This window comes from Schistocerca piceifrons, chromosome 2 (assembly GCF_021461385.2).
Source record: "Schistocerca piceifrons isolate TAMUIC-IGC-003096 chromosome 2, iqSchPice1.1, whole genome shotgun sequence".
Classification (NCBI taxonomy): Eukaryota; Metazoa; Arthropoda; class Insecta; order Orthoptera; family Acrididae; genus Schistocerca; species Schistocerca piceifrons.
Window position 1 is genome coordinate 389,641,733 of NC_060139.1, and position 22,915 is coordinate 389,664,647.

At 44.3% G+C, this 22,915-nt stretch overlaps 1 protein-coding gene across 1 annotated transcript in view; it reads right to left on the bottom strand.

The window, feature by feature from the left end:
• Window positions 1–22,915, bottom strand: part of LOC124776566 (protein singed) — a 350,290-nt gene that overhangs the window by 142,157 nt on the left and 185,218 nt on the right. The window contains exons 2-3 of the mRNA XM_047251606.1: window positions 20,003–20,176; window positions 16,905–17,195 (exon numbers count right to left, since the gene is read on the bottom strand). Of these exons, the coding sequence (XP_047107562.1) occupies window positions 16,905–17,195; window positions 20,003–20,167 (456 nt within the window). The 5' untranslated portion in view covers window positions 20,168–20,176. The remainder of the gene's footprint in view (window positions 1–16,904; window positions 17,196–20,002; window positions 20,177–22,915) is intronic.

The following is a 22,915-nucleotide window of genomic DNA, read 5'->3' on the forward strand; positions in this document are numbered from 1 at the left end:
TATGCAACTTTTTGTGGAAAAATAAACGACGAGAAGCAGAGGCGCAAATTTACACCATTAGTTACATTTATCCCAAAAAGGCGAAAACAATTTCAATGAACAGCTTCGACCAGCTTCAAATTACGATTCTCGCGAAATGACAGCACATTGTGAAGGAAACAGAGAATCAACGGATAGATGGGTATCCCCCATGCAGGTAGACAATATGACGTTGCCTTGTGGATGTCGCATCTTCTAAACAGAAAAATGGAATAAGAAGATAATAATTAAAAGACAATAGTAACGGAATAACACGCTTCGAAATACCTAAGAAATTACTAATGTTTAAAAATACAGGTAGCCACTTTGTCTCTCATAATTAATGACATTGACGATGCAGTACGCAGACTGACTTTCGTTGCCAAAGTCGTCAGTTGTACCCGTTATACGCAGAGAAATTTTACCGGATCATAAAGAATATCCGTTTCCGAATGAGATCCGATACATTTTATGAAAATATTTAAGTAGTTCGCGGAAGAATGGCGCACGAGTTTAGTAAAGTTAGTCTGACGTTGTTAAAGTTGAAGAAACTGCAATCCCTGCAACGGAAAGAGGAAATCTCGGTAATTTCGCCTAGCCGCGTCATTACAACTTTCGCTTTCCTCGAGATTGCAGGCAGCTAACGTTAAGCTTCACCATTACGAAACAATACAAATGACAGAAACACGACAATTTCCGACGATTTGCGGTAAGAAACAACGTTATTATGACGGAAGTGAAAGCTGATGAACACCTTCGCTGTCTGTCTGCAAGAGATGTTCCGGGATGAGCCAATGTTTCAGTTATACACAACTACTCACTAGGACACCGCTCCTTTATTTCTTGTGTGTCCCTTTGCTCTGGGTAGAAACTGCATCCTTAGCGGGGAACCAGTTACTGATACTTTGATGCGAGAGAGACACGGAAAATCTGCTTATTAAGTGAAGCTCCACGTTGACTGCACGTGGAACCTAGCAGGACATGTCCGTGCGGTTTTAGAATCTCTCAAATTAGTTTGACAGACTATTTCCTGCGTTGTTCTATCACACTAGACTGGCTTGTTACCAGACACTAGCATTCGTCACCAATATATTGTCTGCACAGGGAACTGAATTGCTATAACAATCAAAGTTATTTTTAGAGAAAAGCGAAGAACCTATATGACTCCTCGCTGTTCTCAGCATAAAGTAGTGATAAGAGTTGCACACCAAAACAAGTACCCGTGATTCGAAAAAGAAAAGAAACAGAAGGAAAAAGAATGAGAGGGAGGGGGGCAAACCCACATCTCTTTGTGGTGCCGTCGGCAAAACATCCAAGCCGTGGCACTTTGTGAGATAATTAATGACCTTCTAGATATCAGAGTCGGATGCCGCCAAAGAATTAAATTTTTTCGGTCAGGAAGAGCTCTGGGTTATCGTTGTTTGACTCTTATAAAAAAAAAATCCCTTCAAATTGAAAATTCAATTTTTTTGCATAAACTTAATTGACCTATCTAACTTAAGAGAGGATATTAGTAGACTAATGAGCTAGTGGGGAAGAAATGTCTTATTTACCATTCCACGACAACAAGGTCATTACGAACGAGCAAAATCTTTGTCGAACTATGACGCAAGTAGATATCTGCAGTAGGTTTCCGAAAGCGCCAACTCAGTGTAGAGGCCTCGGGAAGCCACAAAATATCCACCCCTATCGAAGGAAAGAGTCCTGCATGTCCCCTTTCCGATGGGGAGGGGAGAGAGAGAGAGAGAGAGAGAGAGAGAGAGAGAGAGAGAGAGTTTTTAGGCCTTGTGCTGGCCGCTGGAGTGACATTTGAACGAGAGATTATTATGGCCGCATGCACACTGCCAACACACACTTGACGCACCAATAGAGGCCGCCTAGACTAAATTCGCCACGGTACACTTGGTGAACATCGACGAAAGCGTACGAGAACGTCAAAAACAGCACGAGGCGATGCATCCGACTTCCAATAAATAAGGTCACCGTTTAGACAGTTGGGATTGTGCAGGATGCTTACATGTGATATAGAGGTGGTCCGCGAGACGTCTGCCATAGTCTCTTGCCGGAAACGATAATTTTCATCCATTCGTTCGCCTACAGCGTTTCGCAGACGACCTGCATTTTCAGCCAAGCAACCCATCACCCACTTGCTTCCGAATTACGTCAGAATTATTTGAAGAACACTGTTTGGTCATATAAGTGCTTATGTGGTCACCCAGATTACTCGATCTCAGTTTCATTGACCACATCTGGGACTCTATCGAACGAGGTGTGCACATCTTGCACACAGCTGTAACCGATATTCCTGAGTCCTCTGCTGTGGCCGAGCGGTTCTAGGCCCTTCAGTCCGGAACCGCGCTGCGGCTACGGTCGCAGGTTCCAATCCTGCCTCGGCCATGGATGTGTGTGCTGTTCTTAGGTTAGTTAGGTTTAAGTAGTTCTAAGTGTCGGGGACTGATGACCTCAGTTTTTAAGTCTCTTGTTGTAAGTCTCTTAGTTGTACTAAGGGTGGAATTCGAAGCCGGGTTTCCAGCTCACAAGGCAGAGGGGCTAAGAACTACGCATAGCTGTAGAGTCTGCCGCAGCACATCTCCCTCTTCAATCCAAATTCCTATTTACGCCTCAACCCACTTGGTGTTCCCTTTAAACCAACAGCACTGCACAGGCTATCCATCTGTATTGAAATTGCCCCTCACCATCGAACGAAACTGGAGATCCTGCCTGAGACCCAGGCACTGGTGCTTTAATCAAATGCAACTTTACACATATATACATCATAGATGTTTGAGATTTTGGGAAGATCTCTGAAACCATATAGTTCCAGTGGATAATTTACGTGGCGATAATTTTCACTCATGCATATTTAATATAAGCTTCCCTTCTCAGGCGTATTATTCTCCTCTGCGAGCAACTACCAAATGTGGTGGAGTAATTTGCACAATCGCAGCCACGCGGATTGGCCGTGCGGTTTGAGGCGCCACGTCACGGATTTTGCGGCCCCTCCCGCCGGAGGTTCGAGTCCTTCTTCGGGCATGGGCATAAGTTAGTTTAAGTAGTGTGTAAGGCTAGCGACCGATGACCTCAGCAGTTTGGTTCCTTAGGAATTCACACACATTTGAACTTTACCTTTTTTTTTGCACTATCACATCTGTCATATATGTTGTTAAACTTCGCAGTACTGCTTTCTACAGTACTGTAAAAGCAGAGAAGCTACAGCTATCTTGCACACAGTTTGCTTTAAGCTGCTTACTATGAGTGAGCCAAAGAATTCCACCACCTCCCGCTACGTCGACCTAGAACGGCGCTATGCCTCGTCACGTGACCATGGTTAGTCCCCGCTACAGCCGGGTCTACGGTTGGCTTTGTCGAGCGATACCTAGAGTACATACGTTGGAGACAGACAGACGCAGTCACACTGCAGGGGCGTGTGAGGGAGGTTTCCACACAGGCTACGGAGATGAGTCACCGGCAGTGGCAGCAGCAGCAGCAGCAGCAGCAGCAGCAACCGCTGCGCGGGTGGAAAGCAGGTAGCGCAATTACGCAACCCGACTCTCGTCCACCAGTCCTGCCAAGAGCCCGTAGCAGACGCCTCGCCCACCGCTCTCCTCGGAGCTGACCTTTCTCGCGATTTGTCCCGCTACTAGCACTCGATGCGACCTTTACGGAGCTAATTTGTGTCTGCGAGCTCACAATTATCTCTCCTCACGTCGATATAAAAAAAGCTATCCTTTCACCAGCACTTTTCCACTACACAGAAGTCCGGTGCAGCAATTCGTTGGAGAAGACTTAGGGACTTGGGCTGCCAACTACCACACGCACCAAGTCAGGTAGCGTAGTGGTAGCAAACCGGATTCGTATTCGAGAAGGCCGTGGTTCAAATTCTCATCCTAGCGTCCAATTTGGGTTTCCGTTTTCTTTCTAACTCTGTTAAGGCAAATGCATGGTTGGCTCCTTTCAGAGGCACACGACTGGTTTCCTTTTCCATTCATCCCCAATGCGAACTTGTGCTCCATCCCTAATGATCTAGTGGTACACTGGACATCAAACCCTAATCACCTTTCGCTAAACTTAATGCCAGTTTCTGCCTAATACTAGAATTCTTTATAAAGTCTTCCACAGATTTGATAAATGACATTTTTATGTACACCACAACAAAAGGTGCTAAAATCTTCATTATCGTCCAATTAGTTTCGACAATTTATTTTATGAGTCGTGTTCTTAACTAGATGATGTCGTCCTATACTCAAGGCCTATTTACTTCGACAATGTTAACTATATATGTGACATGCATTGGCGGAAAAAAAAATCGCGGCGCTAAGAAGGAACTGTGTGATATAAACAAAAGTTGGTACATGTATTTCTACACCTGAAATAAGACGTCTACTCAAATTTCACGCCAGTTTCGCAATTAGGATGCAAATCAGGTTTGCTTTATATAAACGCTGTAACGTTCGTGGGCTTGTTACTTACCTTTGGGACTGGACGTGGTGAGTTGATGTTAGTCAAGTACGCCTTTACGGCGACAAAGACGACATCAATACATCACTGGGTTTGAACGAGGTCGTGTAATAGGGCTACGATAGGCTGGTTGTTGTTTCAGCGATATTGCAGGAAGACTTGGCAGGAATGTAGCCACTGTACATGATTACTGGCAGCGGTGCTCACGAGAATGTCAGGTCACAAGAAGACCAGGCTCCGGACAGTCACGTGGTACTACAGAGTGGGAAGACCATCGCGATCAGCATATGACTGGCGCATCGTACTGCATCTGCAGCAGTAATACGAACGGCAGTTGATACCACAGTGACAACGAACTGTCAAAAGTCGGTTATTTCAAGGGCAGTTCCGAGCCAGACACCCTGCAACTTGCATTTCGCTGACCCCAAATCATGACCATCTGTGACTTCAGTGGTGTCAAGCGAGAGCACACTGGATGTCTGTTGAGTTTCCTGATGAAAGTTGGTTCTACCTCAGTGCCACCGATATCCGTCGAGGAGGTGGCCAGTTGACAGCCTGCAACCAACCTATGTGCTTGATAAGACAAGACACACTCTACCTTCAACTGGAGTTACGGTTTGGGGTGCGATTTCGTATGGCGGCAGGAGCACTCCCGTGGATATCCCACGCAACGTGACTGCAAATTTGCACGTCAGTCTAGTGATTCGACCTGTTGTGCTGCCATTCATGAACAGCATTCCAGGTGTTGTTTTTCAACAGGATAACGCTCGCCCACATAATGCTGTTGGAACACACTCCGCTCTACAAGTGTCGACATGTTGCCTTGGCCTCCTCGATCCGCAGTCGAGCACATTTGGGGTATCATCAGACGACGACTACAGCGTCATCCACGAACAGCATTCATCGTGCCTGTACTGACTGACCGAGTGCAGCAGACATGGAACTCCATCCCACAAACTGACATCCGGTCCCTGTACAACACAATGAATGTACGTTTGCATGCTTGCATTCAACATTCTGGAGGTTACACAGGTTATTAATGTACCAGTATTTGAAATTTGCAATGGTTTATCTCGCTCTTACATTAAGCTGTGATCTTACAATGTTAATCTCTTACATGTTACCTAGATGAATGTATTCCCGAAAATTCATTACTGTACATTATTTTTTGGCGTTGCGGTTTTGTTTCCGTTAGCGTATTTTAAATTAACTGGCATTTGTTAGGTGTCATTTTTAAACTCTGCAGTTTGCCAGAAGATGACAAATCGTCGAATCTAGTTACAGCATAACAAAGAATTTAGCATCTTTATGGTGGTGTGTCTATTGGCTCAATAGTTAGCCTAAAATCTTTTTGTGTTATTATTTTCGTGGGTCGAGTCTGAACTGTACTGACGTTGTGGTAAAAAATAATATCTATTAAATGTTTAGATTGTTCCTCTTGCCAGATTTGATACAGTGTTAGTCATCTGAACACCTCGAGGAGTGTCATTCACCGCCACCACATGACCAGCCACATTGGTCAACATATTGACGTCGTGTTCAGGAGTGGTGTCGGTGAATCTCCACAGGGCAATACAGATATACGCAAACGTTTGTGAAAATTGAAACAAGCTGGAATACGAAAAACCTGAACTAATTCAAAGTCTGATAAGGTTTAACACGTGGTAGTAGCGACTAGTGATTAAGACTGCATAGAGGTCGTATATACGATAGCTCTTTCGTCTGCCGCGAGGGTCAGTGTTATGATGGCCGACCTCATTAAAGAACCGTGACTGCTCAGCCGAAACGTAAAACCAAGTGCCATTATGCTTCGTGACATCAAAGGACGCAATACAAAATTCAAATATGTAAAATGATCAGTCTGTAGATAATGAGTTTGATGTACCGTAACATGTAAATGTGTGCAGATCATGTTGCTGTTACAGTGATACGTAATATGCCAACAGCAAGAGATGACTGCTCTTCAGTCAGCACGGCCATAACAGACTGTATATATTCTGCCTCCGCACTTTCTTTCCAAGAAGGTTGATCGTAAACAGCTATTACACGTTAGGAGGCGCAAAGAAGCATGAGGTGATTTTTCCATGTTCCGGTTGCTGACTGGAAAGGAAGAACAGTGAAAGCTGTAGATAACAAATGAGTTGTTAAGTGGACAATGGTACTTGCAAATGTTGTTCTGACATAATTCTGTGTACAATAAACCAGGTAATAGGCTTGGGAGATCTGTGTCAGAGTGGCAGAGATCTGGAGCTAAGGGGATCTGGGTAGCATTCCTCAGAACAGGCTTATTTGCAAGTGCAGCTTCAAGCTCCTCCTGCGTTGCTACACGCGGCAATTCGCATTGCAACTGCAAACTTTCTCATTTGGCGTGGATAATTGTAGCCTAGATTGGATTCTCGCCGAAAGCTTATTAATACCAGCCGCTCAGGAAGCATTTTTCCCTTAGTTTCATGAATTAAAAAGCTTGGCGACTGCTCTCTCAAAGCCCTGGGTCCCTAACGCATCTATTACAAGAGTGCAGCACCTCTAAAACCACTAGGCTTTTTTTTTACGGTGAGGTATTAATAGTGAAGCTGTTTACGTTTTCCCGATACTACAATAAAACACATGTAACAATTAATGTTATATATGTGCACAACGTAGAGTTTTATAATCAACTAGTTTGTCAGTGGCCGGCATTTTGTAAGTCCACGGTTGCACGGTAAAAAGCACTGATGGAAAAAAATCTACATCTACATCCATCTACATGGATACTCTGCAAATCACATGTAAGAGCCTAGCAGAGGGTTCATCGAACCACCTTCACAATTCTCTATTATTCCAATCTCGTATAGCGCGCGGAAAGAATGAATACCAACATATCTTTCCGTACGATCTCTGATTTCCCTTATTTTATCGTGGTGATGGTTCCTCCCTATGTAGGTCGGTGTCAAAAAAACATTTTCGCATTCGGAGGAGACAGTTGGTGATTGGAATTTCGTGAGAAGATTCCGTCGCAACGAAAAACGCCTTTCTTTTAATGATTTCCAGCCCAAATCCTGTATCATTTCTGTGACACCCTCTCCCATATTTCGCGATAATACAAAACGTGCTGCCTTTCTTTGAACTTTTTCGATGTACTCCGTCAGTCCTATCTGGTAAGGATCCCACACCGCGCAGCAGTGTTCTAAAAGAGAACGGACAAGCGTAGTGTAGGCAGTCTCCTTAGTAGGTCTGATACATTTTCTAAGCGTCCTGCCAATAAAACGCACCCTTTGGTTGGCCTTCCCCACAACATTTTCTATGTGTTCTTTCCAATTTAAGTTGATCGTAATTGTAATACCTAGCTATTTAGCTGAATTTACGGCTTTTAGGTTACACTGATTTATCGTGTAACCGAAGTTTAACGAGTTCCTTTTAGCTCTCATGTGGATGACCTCACACTTTTCGTTATTTAGGGTCAACTGCCACTTTTCGCACCATTCAGATATTTTATTCTAAATCGTTTTGCAGTTTGATTTGATCTTCTGATGACTTTATTAGTCGATAAATGACAGCGTCATCTGCAAACAACCGAAGACGGCTGCTCAGATTGTCTCCCACATCTGTTTATATAGATAAGGAAGAGCAAAGAAGAAGTTGTGGGACATAAAGGGGAGTTGGCAGGCGTGTTTCTACATCTGAAAGATGACGTCTATTCAAATTTCGCGACAGTCGCATCAGTGGCCCTAATAGCGCCACTATGAGGCTGCCTATCAGGTTTGCTTTAAATATACGCTGCAACGATTGTGAAAGTTAATTACCTTTGCTATTGGATGTGGTAAGCTAATTTTACTCAAGAATGCCTTTAAAGACACAAAGATGCCATTATCATCACCTCACTGAGTTTCAACGACATCGTGTAATACGGCTACCAGAAGCTGGAGGTTCCTCCTGTGTCACTGCAGAAAGACTTGGCAGAAATTTTGCCTCTGTTAATGACTGCTGGCAACGATTGTCACGAGAACTTACGGTCGCAGGAGGACTGGACCCCGGACGGCCACGTGACATAACCGAGAGGAAGACCTTCGTGTTCGGCCTGTCGCTCCGGAGCATCGTACTGCACCTGCAGCGGCAATTTGAGTAGCAGTGTCCACGACGGTAACACAATGGACTTACAATTACGTTACTTCAAGGACAGCTCCGAGTCGGATGCCCTGTAGCGTGCATTCCACTGACCCCCAACCACTACCATTCAAGACTTCAGTGCTGTCAAGCTAGAGCTCACTGGAGGGCAGAGTGGAGATCTGTTGTGCTTCTTGATGAAGTCTGATTCTGCCTCGGTGCCAGTGACGGCCGGGTGTTGGTTAGGAGGTGGGCAGTTGAGGGTCTGAAACCAACGTGTCTGCGTGCTACACACACTGGACCTACAACGCTTGGAGTTAATGTATAGGATGCGATTTCATATGACAGCAGGGGTACTCTCGTTGTTATCACACGCGTCGTTGCTGCAAATCTGCACGTCATTAGTGATTGTTGTGCTGCCATTCATGAACAGTATTTCAGAGGGTGTTTTCCAACTGGATAACGCTCGCCCACGAGCCGCTGTTGTAACTAAACATGCTCTACAGTGTGTAGACATGTTGCCTTCACCTGCTCGATCACCCTGTCTCCAGTCGAGCACGTATGCGACATCATCGGACGAATACTCCAACGTCACCCGCAAACAGCATTAATCGTCCCTGTATTCACCGACCAAATGCAGCACACATGGAACTCCATCCCACAACCTGACATCTTGCACCTGTACAATACAATGCATGCACATTTGCATGCTTTCATCCATCATTCTGGTGGTTACATCGGCTGTTAATGTATCGGCATTTCTTATTTACAATGGCTTATCACGCGCCTACCTTAAGCTGTGCTCTTCCAATGTTAATCACTTAAATATGTTACCTAGACTAATGTATTCCTGAAATTTCATTATTTTACAGTAATTATATTTTTGTATTGCGATTTTTTGTCAAGACTGCAAACTCCACTAATTTAATGACACTGTTTTAAAACATTTGGCCGGCCGCTGTGGCCGAGCGGTTCTAGGCGCCTCAGTCTGGAACCGCGCGACCGCTACGGTCGCAGGTTCGAATATTGCCTCGGGCATGCATGTGTGTGATGTCCTCAGGTTAGTTAGGTTTAACTAGTTCTAAGTTCTAGGGGACTGATGACCTCAGATGTTAAGTCCATAGTGCTCAGAGCCATTTGAACCATTTAAAACATTTGAAACATTTGATTGTGTCTTGCGACAATTGGTTTCAAATATTTTGTTCATCAGATGGCTACGTCGTATTTAAAGGCCGAACTACTGCTCAGCTAGTGAATGTTTACAGTGGTATGATGCCCTACAGTGAAAAAAAAATTGGTCAACAAGTATAGTTTTATAACGGTATATTGATAATTTTTTACTTATGGACCGTCAGACGGTCCATAAGTAAAAAATTATCGATATACCGTAATATTACGTGCAACTGAGGAAGACAGGACTACAAAAAGTTGAAGAAGTATAGTTTTGTTTTGTTCCTGGGCGTTTCAGGAGATTTTACTCATCTAAGTACCCTACCAGTACTCTATCATTTTTATATTATCTAACACAAACTTTAACTGGTGCTACGATAACTTCAGTGTAAAACTGCCCTTCCGTCATCCCTGTACCTCTTCTTCCTCTTTCATAATTATAAAGCAGTTCCGGATAACAGAACTATTTCAAAGTTGTTATTCCTTTTTCAGTGATAAAGATCTAATTCACTCCACTGATTACCCTACTGAAATCGACTGTATTTCTCCATGAGTAGTTGGCCGTCAGATTATGCGGCACGGAAAAACAGGTGACTCGCGTCAGCGTTTTCACAATATCTGCCTCGTTTGCGATAAGCATTGGCGTGTCCACTGATTGCAACTTTCACTGCTATGCTTTGTTCCCAGTGTTGAATTTGTAAAAGTTTTTTTTCACAAAATTACATTTACACATAGTTCAGGGTGTTATATATTAACAAACATTAGACTGGTCTAAAGACGCAAGATGCACCTCCTAGCGTATGCAGGCCCGTGTTACGTTGTGACATCTGTTAGTGCCTATGGCGATAATGAGACCGTGTGCTCCGACGAATTTTCGACGCATCTCCACAAATTACTTTCTCGGGACTTTGTTATCCAGCGGTGCTACGAGAAAATTATGTATTTACAATGCGAAAACTTACGACGACCGCATTATTTTGCCTGTACCTTAGATTGGAGTCACAGAGAGCAACTGAAGAGAGCTGCCCTCAACCAACCACCCAGGGAATTATCGGAGTAACTGTGGAGTCCGTTCTCCACGAGATACGTAAGTCACAGGATGCAGACCACAGTATAAATTTTTACACCTACGCCCGTTTTCTCTTCCGCATCACCCTACAGCCAGTGGTACTGTGCATAAAACAACCCTTGCATACCCTGAACTAAATTTTATAAGTAGCTAGCCGCTGCACCTGCTTTCTTTGGGATTGGAATTATTATATTCTTCTTGAACCAATCCCAAAGAAAGCATGTGTTGACAGATGCGAAAATTACCGAACTATCAGTTTAATAAGTCACAGCTGCAAAATACTAACGCGAATTCTTTACAGACGAATGGAAAAACTAGTAGAAGCCGACCTCGGGGAAGATCAGTTTGGATTCAGTAGAAATATTGGAACACGTGAGGCAATACTGACCCTACGACTTATCTTAGAAGTTAGATTAAGGACAGGCAAACCTACGTTTCTAGCATTTGTAGACCTAGAGAAAGCTTTTGACAATGTTGACTGGAATACTCTCTTTCAAATTCTGAAGGCGACAGGGGGAAAATACAGGGAGCGAAAGGCTATTTACAATTTGTACAGAAAGCAGATGGCAGTTATAAGAGTCGAAGGCCATGAAAGGGAAGCAGTGGTTGGGAAGGGAGTGAGACAGGATTGTAGCCTATCCCCGATGTTATTTAATCTGTATATTGAGCAATCAGTGAAGGAAACAAGAGAAAAATTCGGAGTAGGTATTAAAATCCATGGAGAAGAAATAAAATATTTGAGGTTCGCCGATGACATTGTAATTCTGTCAGAGACAGCAACGCACTTGGAAGAGCAGTTGAACGGAATGGATAGTGTCTTGAAAGGAGGATATAAGATGAACATCAACAAAAGCAAAACGAGGATAATGGAATGTAGTCGAATTAAGTCGGGTGATGCTGAAGGAATTAGATTAGGAAATGAGAGACTTAAAGTAGTAAAGGAGTTTTGCTATTTGGGGAGCAAAATAACTGATGATGCTCGAAGTAGAGAAGATATAAAATGTAGACTGGCAATGGCAAGGAAAGCGTTTCTGAAGAAAAGGTCCGCCCCGGTAGCTGAGTGGTCAGCGTGACAGACTGTCAATCCTAAGGGCCCGGTTTCGATTCCCGGCTGGGTCGGAGATTTTCTCCGCTCAGGGACTGGGTGTTGTGTTGTCCTAATCATCATCATTTCATCCCCATCGACGCGCAGGTCGCCGAAGTGGCGTCAAATTGAAAGACCTGCACCAGGCGAACGGCCTACCCGACGGGAGGCCCTAGCTACACGACATTTCCATTTCCATTTGTGAAGAAGAGAAATTTGTTAACATCGAGTATAGATTTAAGTGTCAGGAAGTCGTTTCTGAAAGTATTTGTATGGAGTGTAGCCATGTATGGAAGTGAATCATGGACGATAAATAGTTTGGACAAGAAGAGAATAGAAGCTTGCGAAATGTGGTGCTACAGAAGAATGCTGAAGATTAGATGGGTAGATCACATAACTAATGAGGAGGTATTGAATAGGATTGGGGAGAAGAGAAATTTGTGGCACTACTTGCCTAGAAGAAGGGATCGGTTGGTAGGACATGTTCTGAGGCATCAAGGGAGCACCAATTTAGTATTGGAGGGCAGCGTGGAGGGTAAAACTCGTAGAGGGAGACCAAGAGATGAATACACTAAGTAGATTCAGAAGGATGTAGGTTGCAGTAGTTACTGGGAGATGAAGAAGCTTGCACAGGATAGAGTAGCATGGAGAGCTGCATCAAACCAGTCTCAGGACTGAAGACCTCAACAACAGCCGCTGCACATATTAGTTACATTATTACATCTAATGAAAGATCTGAGTAATGTTGAATGATCCAATAAACGGCATCGGGGAAAAATTGTAAACGCGCGCTTCCCGACAAATTTGCGAGCTGGAGCCGTAGTGACAGAGGTTTGGCATTTCAATCAGTTAAATGATGATGGAAGGAAAAAAAGTTATTCTCACCTTCCGCATGGAGTACACATGTTGTTCACAGCTATGAGCATACCGCGTCCTCCTTGAATAACGTTTATATTCAGGACAGTTACACCAAAAGAAATCCTTTCCCTCGGCATGGCCTGTAACTAAGCAGAAAAACTTTTGCCACTTTACTGGCACGCTGAACACGAGAACGCTTCCAAAGAATGTGTGGCAAATTGTGCGCAAAACCTTGTAGTCCTTTGTCACAAAGTAGGCGCCCTGGTAAGTTGCTGTGCTAAACAGAATCTGCTTACTGTTTGCCTGATTCGAGACGGTTAAGAGTAGAATATCTGGAGGAAAAAAATACCAAGATGTTCAGTTTCTGGTTCTGAAACCTATCGCTCCTGCATTCTGGGTCTTCCCGTAAGTTCACATATAGGAGACTTGAAGGGCATGAAGTTCATAGGGAGGATAATAATTATGCATATGAGAAGCAACCTGTATTTTACAGACTGTTGTTATTTCTTTTGTGTATTATATAATTCAAGCAGTGCCAAGTGGCCGTCCGGAATCCGGTCTCCTTGCGACCGTTCATCCTCGTGACCACTGCTGCCAGCATTCATGTACAGTGGCTACAGTAGTGCCAAGTTTTTGTGTAGTATTGCAGAAGGAACATGTAGCTCCTCGTAGTCGTATTAAAGGACCTCGTTCAAACTCAGTGATGCGTTGGTAATGGCGTCTTTGTCGCCTTAAAGACATTCTTGACCAGCACCAACTCACCACGTCCAATCTCAAAGGTAACTAACGCTAACGACCGTTACTGCGTGTATTTAAAGCATCCTCGTAGCGGCGCTATTAGCGCCACTTTTATACGAGAGGCGCGATATCTGAATAGAGAGCATGTTTCAGATTTAGAAACACACGACTACGAACTTTCGTTTCTGTCGTACAACTTCTTCTTGCTGTTGCCACTTTTTTCCGTCAGAATAGTAAGCAGTACGGTGTCCCGCCAGGGTAGCCGACAGCGCTAACGCGCTGCTTCCTGGAGTCGGGTAGGCGCGCCGGCCCCGGATCGAATCCGCCCAGCGGATTGACGACGAGGGCCGATGTGCCAGCCAGCCTGGATGTGGTTTTTAGGCGGTTTTCCACATCCCGCTAAATGAATACCGGACTGGTCCCCATGTTCTGCCTCAGTTACACAGCTCGCAGACATCTGAACACATTCGCACTATTCCATGGATTACACTCGGCGCGGACATTTGGGGTACACTCATTCCGTCCTGGGGGGTACGGGGTGGCGGCAGGAAGGGCATCCGGCCACCCCTTAAACATTAACATGCCACAACCGATTAACGATGGCTCACACTGCGTAACTGTGGGACAAGGCTCAAGCCATAGAATAGTAAGCAGTAGGGTCCCCAGTCCCCATTCTTTAAAGAATCTATCTCCCACGAAGAAAACAGCGAGAAAAAAAGTTAGGAAAGTTTTCAAATTATGTTTACAGTTTTTTGGTAGTCTCTAAGTGCTCCCATTATCAAGCACTGGATGAGTATGATCTGGGTAATTTCCGCTCCGTTTCAAGGAAAAGTTAGTTTTTCAAGCATGACCCTGTTCATGACGTATTTCGCGTACTGTGTGTCGTACAATGGTATGATTTTGCAGGTACATTCAATGGTATACATGTATACTATCAGCAAAATGTTTTATGGTAGTTCCATCGGAGAGTTTTAAAGCCTATATCGACGTCTGTGGGTGTGTTTTGAACACATGTTTAGTGACTTGTCTCATATTTCCAGTTGCTGGCACGTTCTTTGTATCTATCTTTAAAATTTCTGCAGGTTTGTCCTACGGGGTGGCGCACGAAATGTGTTACCATTTTGCTTTTGAATATAAACTTTAATGTCAATACAATCTGAAAGGAACATATACTACAATGAAGAGCCGTCCATGGAGATTTGTTCTAAGTCAGCACATGCTTAATATGTTCACCTTTTCGTTTCGTAACTTCCTTCAAACGAACACTGAAGTTAGTGATTACCCTACGGCACATGTCTTCCGTAATTTCATTGCAAGGTTGAAGAATAAGTCTTCTGAGCTCCATTAAATCACGTGGACGTTTCGGGAAAATTTTTTCCTTTAGGCAACCCCAAAGAAAAAAAAGTCACACGGATTAAGGTCTGGACTATTGGGGGGGGGGGGGGGGGCAATTTTGTCAGTCATTGAAGCGACCTGGAAACCTGAGTGAAATGATCCGCATGTCGAAATGCTCGAGTAAAAACTCCAACACAGTGTTTGCAGTATGTGGCCTTGCTCCATATTGCATGAACCACTGCGTGTTGAAGGGCAAGGCAGTAGCAAGAAACTGTGGAATGAAGCTATTGCGAAAGATGCTCAAATAACGCTCGCTGTTCACAGTTTCTTCGAAGAAGAAGAAGAAGAAGAGTCCAATAAGTCGGTGACTGGAAGTTGCTGCCCACGCTGTAATCCTCGGAGCATAATGTTGTCGTTCGCCGGCCGGTGTGGCCGAGCGGTTAAAGGCGCTTCAGTCTGGAACCTCGCGACCGCTTCGGTTGCAAGTTCGAATCCTGCCTCGGGCATGGATGTGTGTGATGTGCTTAGGTTAGTAAGGTTGAAGTAGTTCTAAGTTCTAGGGCACTGATGACCACAGATGTTAAGTCCCATAGTGCTCAGAGCCATTTGAACCATTTGTTGTCGTTCATGAAGCACTTGTGGGTTTTCAGTGGCCCAAAAGCGTACACTTTGTTAACCACACCGTCTAAATGAAAATGGACCTCGTCTGAAAACCAAACGTTGTTGAGAGTTTCTTCCCTATCCTCCGCCAACTGAGCAAACAGTAGTCTCTGCTGCTTGTGTTCTTCAGTGAGCTTCTGTGCACAGGTCATCTTATATGGGTACATATGGAGGTCACTTTTAAGAATGCGTTGAACGGAGCGTCTGGATATTCCTAGTTACACTGCTGCCTTTCTACACCATTTCCCGGGACTTCTCTGTACAGCAACTCGTACCACTACAATATTCTCCGGCGAACAAACAAACAGGCTTAGGCCGAGGTCTCTTCGCTTGCAATACTGTTCCTTTCTGTAAAAATTTATCGTACAACCTGCGGATGGTCTTCTTGCAAGGGACCCATCGTGTGTTAAACTGTTGTCGAAAACGCCTCTGAGTCACGACAAGGCTTTTCGTTTCACGAAAAAGTAACAATTGTCGATCGTTGCTGTGTCGACAGTCTTCTATTGTCAGCCATTGCTGCTTACCAGTCTCCTAGCGGCAGTATCGTGAATTACACGTCATTTCGTAACTCACTTGTTTTTCCAAGCTCTGCTGGTACTGCTGTAGAGATCCCAGCGGGATATCTAATGTGCGTCGTAAATTGTTTATTTATTTATTGTTCCGTGGGACCAAATTAAGGAGAAGTCTCCATGGTCATGGAACGAGTCAATACATAAAATTATAACACGATAGTAGAAACAGATAAAATGAAATATAAGTAACAAATTCAGGCGACAATTAGTAAGTTTAAATAAGAAATTGAACAATGTAACACTGGAATTTGCATAATTTTTCAGCTCTTCCAGGAGCTCCTCGACAGAATAGGAGTGAACCATGAGGAAACTCTTCAGTTTAGACTTAAAAGCGTTTGAGCTACTGCTAAGATTTTTGAATTCTTGTGGTTGCTTATTGAAAATGGATGCAGCAGAATACTGCACTCCTTTCTGCACAAGAGTCAAGGAAGTGCATTCCACATGCAGATTTGATTTCTGTTTAGTATTAACTGAGTGCAAGCTGCTAACTCTTGGGAATAAGCTAATATTGCTAACAACAAACGACATTAAAGAAAATACATACTGTGAGGGCAATGTCAGAATTCCCAGACTATTGAATAGGGGTCGACAAGAGGTTCTCGAACTTAACACCACACATAGCTCGAACAGCCCGTTTTTGAGCCAAAAATACCCTTTTTGAATCAGAAGAATTACCCCAAAAAATAATACCGTATGACACAAGCGTATGAAAATATGCGAAGTAGACTACTTTTCGTGTTGTGAAAGAAACAATTGGTAACACATTTCGTGCACCAGCCTGTATGTAACGGCTTTTGCGATCTTTTTCTACGAAACGAAAACACGCGGCAAGAGCAGAGGCGCTGTAGCGCAGGCGTACCTGCGGCCTGGCGGCGAGGTGGACGAGCCAGAGCTCTGCGTCGGCGGGCACCTTGGCGGTGCAGGTGAGCTTGTCGGCGCAGGCGCCCAGGTGGTAGCCGCGCGCCACGTTGCGCAGCGCCCAGCGGCCGGACCCGTCGTCCGCCACCGAGATGACGAACTGCGTGCCCGGGTCGCGCTCCTCGCTGTCGCACGCCACGTTGCCGAACGAGTCCACGGCCAGGTACTTGCCCAAGTGCGACCGCAGGTACACGGTCGAGCCGGCGTCCTTGCTCGGCTCCAGCGTCCAGATCTGCAAAACGACCGTCCACTTGCTGTGCGTACTGGGGCATCGAAATCCACACGGATACCTAAAACAAGGTTTTGATCCCAGTCTCGTTTGATTGCTGAAGGCATTGATTATACGCTGCTACTGGTTTTCTAGGCCTGAACTGTGTCGTAACAGGTGACACAAGATCAGCACTGTTCAGAGCAGAAAAGGATTCGACAAAGAAGTGTGCTCTCACAAGTGCTCTTCAATGTTGTCATTGACAACTTCGTAAGGAAATTTCGCCAAGGGTCACCAGCAAATGACATCAAAATCATAGCATATACAGAACAACGTGATGATATGGCAAGATAATAAGTAGAAATTGGAGGAACAACTGTAGACCTGGCAGAAGGAAACTGCACAAGCAAGCACTGAAGTAACTGAGGTAATGAAGATCAGCAGAGGAATGAAGAATGCAAGTTGTAATGGAAGAAATTATTAAAAAATATGTTCTTTCAAATATCTAGAAAATATGCTAACCCGTAAAGGAAATGTCAAGGAACAAATTTCGAAGTGGATAGTAAATTGCTAACGGCCGGCGTGGCCGAGCGGTTGTAGGCGCCTCATTGTGCATCAGACATAATTAGCAATTGAAAAGTACCTGTCACGGCAAACATCGTGATATAAAAATCATACTATCTACCATTTTTAACCTATGGATGAGAATGTCGGCCTGGACGGAGAAAGATCTGAATAAAATTGAGGGGACGGAGTGGTGCTTTCTACGAGAGGGTTCGACGAGAAGGGACGGGGTAAGAAATGAAACAATGCGAAACACGCTTCAGATCATATCCGTAGAAGAAACTATAGAGAGAAACCGGCCGAAAAGGTTTCGCCACTTAAAAAAAAAAAGAAATGTTCAAATGTGTGTGAGATCTTATGGGACTTGACTGCTAAGGTCATCAGTCCCTAAGCTTACACACTATTTAACCTAAATCATCCTAAAGACAAACACACACACACACACCCACGCCCGAGGGAGGACTCGGACCTCCGCCGGGAGCAGCCGCACAGTCCATGACTGCAGCGCCTTGACCGCTCGGCTAATCCCCCGCCGCCCACTTTAAAACAATGGGAAGAGCATTACTACCAAGAACAACTCTGGAGGCCGCATGAACGACCAGCGTAAGCAGAAGCGTTTCAGGAAGAAAACAAAAGAAAACATTAATAACGTAGAAGTCTTATTTAAACGATAAGGCAACAATTCTCCTTCATGGCCATACGCAAAAAACAGAAGTTTAACAGAATCGAACGATGATATCGGTCCTCATTAGAATAAACACGCCAGTAGATCAGTAAGTCTAGCCTATAGCGCCGACCTGTGCTTGAACCATGTCTGTAACGGGCACCTTCCACGATGGCATGGGTATGAACATTATACTCAACAGCAAGGATTTCGGACATGTCCGAAAGAACAGACACCACGCATTTATATAATTCATATGTCTCTATGGGCAATGAATCCACACACTTCAGCGCGGATGCGCAATTACATTTGACCTCCAACGGGCATCTAAAATTTACCTGCATGTAGGACAATGCACTGGGACTGTGGACAGTTAGCTCTACGTGGGAGTTGTGGGTCAGCCTGGGAGCGTGTTGAGATAGTCCGCGCATTTGAGATAACCGCTGTGTCGGATGGCGCAGTGGTTACAACCTATTAAGCACAAGATCCAGGGTTCGAGCCCCAGCTCGGCACACGTTTTCACTCGTCATCACTGATTTCGCATGAAGTCACGATAATATCGCTTGCCCGGTTTCGGCGGGAAATACGACATCGCAGTGCTTTTGCTGTTCTTAAGTACGGTGCAGTGTTCCTTCGGACGTACTTCAGAACAACACGGAAACTGTAATGTCACATATTTGCACACTACGATGTCACGTCATTAATGACACATTCAACATAAGCCTATTTGCATAGAGGCCATTTACATCGAGACCACTGCAAACATTCTGGACTGATATTCACTGATTTACTGATTGCAAGATTGCTATAGTTCATACACCTTGTACCGCCTATTCCCCTGCTCTGTGAGGGAAAGGTAACGATCGTCTTTGTCTGTAGCTGCTAGTGAATCATGTTGTCTTCAAAATCCTTGCACACTTACGTTAGTTTTAAAGTGAGGCTACAGACGTGGATCCTTTTACCGGCCCGCCACATCTCTGAGATTGGCATAAATCATGCTCTAACGCATGGCAAGACCTTTATTCGTAGGGTACTGAATACTTCACAGAATTGCAATGATTTCTGGAGCGCCCACATTGGACCGAATAATCGTTCTAGGTCGGAGTATTGCCCTTAATACTCGGCGCTTGTACTCCCAATTAACGCAGACAGTGTGTCTGCGCCACGAGATGTCTGGTAACTTCGAGATGGACGACGAGCACAGTAAGAGGGAAGTGTTCTGTGTGCATACGCAGTACGAGTAGCGAAGTGCTAACGGGGTACTCAACCGTCTCATTGTTAGCGCTCAAAGTGAGTCAGCGTTGGCAGATGAGACTATAGCATCGCTACCAACTGACATGACTGGAAGCTGTAGCATCTTGCACTGGCGCGGGGAGAGTAATGTTCACAATCAATCAGTTTCGTGCTGTTCTGACTTCCTGCTTACTTTCAATGGCCACGCTGCAGGGTTTCGAAATAAATGCCCTTCTGTCACGGAAACACTACGCCGTTCCACACAGAAATCTATTTACGTACAGCTGTCTAAAAGTACTATAAGTACAGAACTTCCTTACAAGCATTAATGCTCGTGCGTCATTCAAGAGAAAACGTAGCTTTGGCTTACCTGCTTCTTTTTAAGGGAGGTGCCGTTAGCGTTGATCTTGAAGCCAAAACTCTCTGCGGTGAGGTAGCGGAACTTGGAGTTGATGAGTCCAATGGTCCACGAGCCCTTAGGAGGAGCCAAGTCGCCGCCACCGTTGACATCGTGACCGTTTACGCTGCCGTTCATTATGCTGAACTGGAACATGAACAGTTCACACTGTTACACGGTGGATGTAATTCATGGCAGAAAGAAAAGTAAAAACTAAGACAGCGGCGCGAAAAAACAGTTGCTGTTATTACTGGATAATAGTCAGGTGTGGTACTTGGGATAAAAACTTATACGTGAGACCCCAGACAACTTTAAATAGTGAAACTAAAAAGAAATGGGAACGTAAAAATTTCAAAATCGACTTAATTTTCTCAGGATGTTGCTATTCAAACTTGTTCACAAAAACGCCGTGAGGCTGATACATGAATTTGTGCATCAAGCAGTTTTCTTGGTAACAGTAAAGAGGGACATTATCGCCCTGTTTCGTATGTTATTTCTTTGGTTTCGTGCTGTCCAATTGTTCTGTAGGATGAAACACTAAGTGTGGGAAGTACAGAAACTGTAGTTTCGTTTTTCTCATAAAAACATTTTCTGCTGCCAGTCACGAACACACACTTATCTTTCAACATGGCAGTATCGGGGAATACTTAATATTGTTAAATGTAGTTTCTTCTTTACAAAATATTCATATAGCTTGCACATTGTTCTTGTAGCTTTAATGTAAGAAACTTTTTACCGTTAGTGATTTTTTTGTCCTATAGATTGTGAACCGCGAAAGTAACCTTGTTTACAGAACTATGAATATCCTGTAATGATTTTCAACATTACATCAGTGTGTCTTGTTTTTTTTGTTTGTTACTGTTGTTGTTGTTGTTGTTGTTGTTGGTGGTGGTGGTGGTGTATACAAGCGAATTTTTTTTAGTTGTGGTTGATTAGGATGTTCGAGTTTAGACGTAACACCGCACTCTACACCACGTAAGTAACGTCACCGGGCAAAAAATTAGTCAGTCCCCACAGAAATCATTATAAGCATCATTGAATACCGTTTAATTCAACCCCTGGTCTTGATAACCTCTTGGATTCGATTAGGAAGTTACTCCACAAGGTTGCGCAAGTACATCGCAACCAGGTTAAGCCAGTCGCTGAGAATTTGATCGCAGAGTTCCGCCAAATTGCGGGGATGCTAATGTCGGCATTTTACACGCTGTTCTAACGTGACGCACAGATTTTCTATAGGGTTTTAAGTCAGTTGATTTTTCAGGCCAGTCGAGATGGAATAGGATGGGGAAGTGTTCAGAAAATAAGTCAAATATTCTTCCTGCTCGATGAACTTTGCTGTTTTCTTGATGTGGTTTTGTGAGCAGTGGTCTTTCGCGACGTGAACGATTCCAAACGTTCATTGCATGCAGTTTCCGTCGCAATGTTGTATCGGTAACAGGTTGGGATGGACCTTCATTCATTGCCTACAGCTATCCCTGTCGGATTTGGATGTGATTTTGATACACAAGCCGTGAAACACGTCTCCGGTCCCTTTTAGTCAGGATCTTTTTCCGAGCACAATTCTGCGACGTGTTTCGTGGTCAAGTGTCTTACACCACTGATTGTAGACACGTTGTACAGTCCGCTGCGAAATACAAACAAATCCAGCAACCTCACACACCGTATGGCCACAAGCATGGCTAAACACGATTGCCCCTTTTTACACTCTGTCACATTTACCCCATGTTTACGTACAACGTCCGCTTGAAGTATATATGTCTCACTGATCGGTGTTGTCTTATGTTCACGTAGAAGCAGTGCGCACGTGGCCAAGTACGTAACTCGATCTCTGCGTCATCTGCAAAGGCTTAACGATTCATCTGAGCGGCGCACTAGAGTGACTAATTTTTTGTCAGGTGAGCTCACAATTACCTTCTTATTTACCAGTAGCTAGCCTAAACGGCAAGAAACATCAGTAACGATAGCTGAAATTCCGCTTCCTTGGATCACAATGCGATTACCAGTACACTGGAGTAGCTCACGCACAACAAAAATTGGATTCAAGATAGCATAACGTAGTAAATAAAATCAAGGTTGCTAGTGGAAATTGGTTCCCGAAAAGCATCGCGCACAAGAAAAATTAAATGTAAATCTGAAGAGTGTCGGCATCAATTTTTTTTTATAGAAGAAACTGAACAGTTTTCGCAGTCGAAGGCTTTTAACAATTATTACAACTGAAAAAATTAAAACACAAGCAGATTTCTCCAAAAATTGTAGGTTTTATGACGCTTCACCGTATGTTTCTACGCTTTTATGGCACGAGAAACGACGGTGAGCGAACTGCCGCTGTATTGTGACTCCCAAGCGTCACTGCGCAAGTAACGCAGCACGGAGTCCCCCGGGGGCGTGGACTTCCATAAAGAGAGTCGCAATTAAGTTGACAGTTGTCGGGGGGGGGGAACGAGAGCCTGCAAGCAGCAAAGGGGGGGGGGGGGCCTCAGATGCCACGCAGAGGGTGAAATGGAATCAAGAGACCCTTTTTGTCGGAGTTTTAATCAATTTCCGCGGCGACGCCAACTGAGCGAAAGCAGCAAGCCCAGTGTTCCCGCTGCTCTGACGGGGTGGGGACTTCGGCGAAGGGAGCGAACTCAGGAGGGGTTGGCTGTCCACCTGCCATTACTGGCGGAAGAAGTGACACGGCAAATGCTAAACAAAAGTTACGAGATTTCAAGCAAACCTGATATTTATAGTGACAGAAAAAATTTAAAGAACACTAATGCACTGGAACTGACTCTTGCTGATTCGCAACACAAAGGTAGTCATAAAATTTGAAATATCACCTGGAAAAAAATAAAGTAAGGTAATTAATTTTTTGTCTGATGGCAAGTGCATGTCTGGAGTTACGGC